This window comes from Lottia gigantea, assembly GCF_000327385.1.
Source record: "Lottia gigantea unplaced genomic scaffold LOTGIsca_5, whole genome shotgun sequence".
NCBI classification, from domain to species: domain Eukaryota; kingdom Metazoa; phylum Mollusca; class Gastropoda; family Lottiidae; genus Lottia; species Lottia gigantea.
In genome coordinates, this window is record NW_008709715.1 from 5798434 (window position 1) to 5802540 (window position 4107).

At 35.3% G+C, this 4107-nt stretch overlaps 1 protein-coding gene across 1 annotated transcript; it reads right to left on the minus strand.

The window, feature by feature from the left end:
• Positions 1-3477: 3477 nt before the first annotated feature.
• On the minus strand, positions 3478-4047 carry LOTGIDRAFT_89174 (hypothetical protein; the record flags this gene model as incomplete). The annotated part of the gene is made up of 2 exons (XM_009061964.1): positions 3478-3761; positions 3816-4047. Coding segments are annotated over 2 exons (516 nt in total), but the record flags the coding sequence as incomplete, so codon positions are not given.
• Positions 4048-4107: the final 60 nt, after the last annotated feature.

The following is a 4107-nucleotide window of genomic DNA, read 5'->3' on the forward strand; positions in this document are numbered from 1 at the left end:
ATGTCGTATTTCTAGCATCTGTAGAATTTGGACAAGTTAAACTTTCTGTAAATAATAATAATAACTAGAGATATTGGAACTCAATTTCAACTTTTACAGTGATCATCAGTAATTACAAAAACGCCTACATGACAGTAAATGAAATGAAATGAATGGAGTTTTACGCCTTACTTTCCTGCACCACGTGGGTTAATGAAGATTGGCAATGCCATGCAATGAGAAAATTTTGTCAGGATAGCCTGCCCTTTTTCGATGTCCACTGTTTAACGTGTATAGCCTGTAGCACAATGGGCCTCGCTTTATTGTCCCATTCGAAAGACTAGGCGCTTTTTCCATAACAGACCCTCTTACCTGCATCAATGCCAGGGGGAAACCGGATTGAATACCTCGACCTATGCCGGGTTTGAACTCTCGACCTTCAGGTTAGCGAGCAAGCATCTAACTCACTCAGCCACCGCGGCTCCCGCATACAGGACATTTGCTAAGAAGGAGGGTGCATTTCCGAAATTGCTGACAAGAGGGGAATATTACACGAGTGAATGTCAACAGATCTTAGACTGCGATATTCGTTTATATATCTGGGTATATATCCGAGTTTCAGAACTCCCTGCCTTACGTTCTTTTGACCATTGCTTACCGTCAGTAAAAGATGCGTAATAAACTGTTGCTGTCAAACTTGGTGTTGTTCCTGCTAAATTACCAACTGTACAATATACTTGTAAATCTTTCTCCACATCTGATATATTATATACATCTTTGTTTTTTGCTGTTGATAAAATGTAGACAAAAACTTTTAAAATAGTCAAGCAACTTACAACTTGTAATTTACAATGAATGTTTTAAGTTACAAGTTATTGTCAACAGAACAGTCTATTATCAAAGTGAAAATCCATCGCTTACCTGATACAATCTCTAAATCGGTTTGGGCATCAAACCAAGAATAATTTACTGGAGAACTTGGTGAAGAACATTTTAATGTTACTGACTCTCCATCTAGTAAGAATGTTGATAATGGCCACAGTGTTACAACTGGTTTAGAGATTATCTTTACTGTCTTGTTACCAACGAATTGATAGTTGAATCATTTGAACTTTGAACCATACATTTCAACGAACCTAAAATATATGGATATAGATGGTAAAGAACTTTATGTATTTTGAGGAAATTTCTAAACATAAACAAGAGAAGTGGAAGAAATGGTAATTGGAATTGAAAAACTGTGTTGATATGACAGTTCTAGTGTATGTTTTGACTGATTTAGGCAAAGTTGTGAGGTAGTGGGGCCCCGTCTCTTTTGCTAAGGCCTTGCACATTTTCGACTGTCGAGGACCATCAAATTTTACAGAGCTGTCCTCTCATTTGACTAAAGGAATTAAAGTAGACAAAATCAGTGGATGCTCGTCTGAAACAATGTAAACATAGAACTTCAAGGGTAGCAGAGTTACATCAAAGTAACTAACCACTTTGCTCTCTGTGATGAACTAACTTACCAGCATGACTTGGTTTAGCTTTATCAAACTGTATAATATATTGATACCCAAATCTATCATTAGAGTCTGTTGAATTCCTCATTTTGATTCTTGGTGTATGAGTTAAAAGTGAATCATCTAAGAACCACCTTACGATTGGCTTAATCGCCTCATTTGTGCCAACTAGTCTAAATTTACAGACATATTCTATTGATGTTCCTTCTAATAACTTATCTGGATCACCATCACGCAATGTTAAGATCGTCGAGGATATGTACTGACCTGAAATTTACAAACTTAAAATTCAAATTATTGAATGGGAAATAGTCAAGTGACATTTGGCTATGGTCATCTTCACTCATAAATCCAGTCGACCCAGCTGTAAATGGATATGATAATCCGGGAAAGATCAATGTCAAGAGGTTTGGCCGCGAACCAGTTGGTAGAAAGGATCCTTAGATGTTGTTATCCTTGTACCACGCACTGTCTTTGTATTTGCCAATTATGCAACTGAGAGAGAAATTTAGTCCTAGGTAACCTAGCAGATTGTGACATTATATTTTCAAACACATATTGTATAGTTATGTACATAACATTACCTCTTTGATAGACTATACCATCCTGTACTGTCAAATTACCCAATGTACCAGTGTTAACCTGATCTAAAAAGGCCTTAGATGTATCCTCAACCGTACCACTTTCATTTACAAATATGACACCATCACAAAAAACACCCCCTGGTCTGTTGTACACAAACAAACTCATACTGATAATGTTCATTCCAACTATTCCGCGGTCATTGGACAAAGCAACCATGAACTAGATCAAAAGCAAAAGAAATTTTGGTCGAAATATTTAAGATTATTCCAACTTGTATTAAATATAAAGTCTAACAAAAGTCTTCCCCTGAAGAGATACCGGCAACCGCAAAGATGTCAAGGATGATCAGCTACAGTATCGTATCAAGAATAACAGACAAACCATGTCGCAGATTGGCTACAAGTAATTCAGAGGGGTGAAAACAATGACCAGGAACGACAAAAATGCCGATAAACTATAAAGGAGCCAAATCATACTCACGTTTTTCTCAATTTCCTGTTTCAGCTGTTTATATTCTCGAGATTGATTATTTAGCATTGTTTTGTTCCATAACCGATTTGTTACATTAAAACTTATCAAAACCTTCTCCAAAATAGGAATTGCTACAACAGAGATTCTCGCATAAACAATTATTACAAAATATAAAAAACTTGTATTCAACGCAAAAAGCAGATAATACAGAATTAATATTTTCAGAAAATGTATTGTGTATTGTAGATTCACCTATGTAAAAACAAACACACCAGTTGGGCTTTATTTGGCTGCACCAGATATTCTACTATAAAAGGTATAAATCTTATAAAAATAAATAAAAAAATGCAAATTTCATATCTCCCTACTTGTATCCATCACGAGATGAAGATATTGCAGAATTAATATTTTTTTTAGAAAATGTGCTGTGTATTGTAGATTCTCCTACGTTAAAAACAGACACACCAGTAGGGGTCTTTTTGAAACATAAAAAGTACATCTATTAAGTCAACACTTTTCCATCCCAACATTTCCATTGGAACTATTTTTAAAGCATTATTAACAGACTTAAATCAACACCAATACAGCTAGTTTACATCCGGCATGTAACACAGTTTTTCCACCATTGTGAAATTTGTTATCTGTTAATACTTTTTTAAAAATCAAAATAATATTTAAAGAATTGTTATATACCATTCAAATATTCATTATATGTTTTTGAGTCTGTATTGGTTATTGGCTTTAATTTTCTTTAACATGGCAAAAAGTTGTACAAGTATTTCCTACCTTCAGTACAGTTTTCACCTTGGTAACCAGCCCGACAGCCTTCATTACATCTTCCTGTTTTCTGTTCACATATACCAATACCATTTGCTGATTGTTTACAGAAATTACTACAGTTGTATCGACAGCGATTACCATATTTACCATTAATACATCCATTAATGCATGTTCCATTCATAGCACATATACCATCATAACATTCTATACATTGATGATTACAATATTTACCGTACCATGTTAAACTACATTCGGAACAATCACCTGTTCGTGGGTTACATTTGACACAGTTTGAAGGACATCGTTTATTACAATGACTACCATATAAAGCACCAATACAGCCATATCTACAATGTCCATTTCTCTTGCAATATATACCAGTACCCATTGATAAACATCCACTGCTACAATCAGCACTACATTTATCACCATATTTGCCTACTTTACAATCAACACATTTTCCAGTAGATTGATCACATTCGTTGACACAATTACTGCTACATTTAGTTTGACATTGGTCATCATACCATCCTGTCTTACAACTTTGACATCGTCCTGTAGACTGATCACATTCGTTGACACAGTTACTGTTACATTTAGTTTGGCATTGGTCAGCATACCATCCTGTCTTACAACTTTGACATCGTCCTGTAGACTGATCACATTCCTTGATACAGTTACTGTTACATTTAGTTTGACATTGGTTACCATACCATCCCGCCTTACAGCCTGTACATCGGTTATTATATCTAGTACAAGTAATACAGTTATCTAGACAGGTATCCGA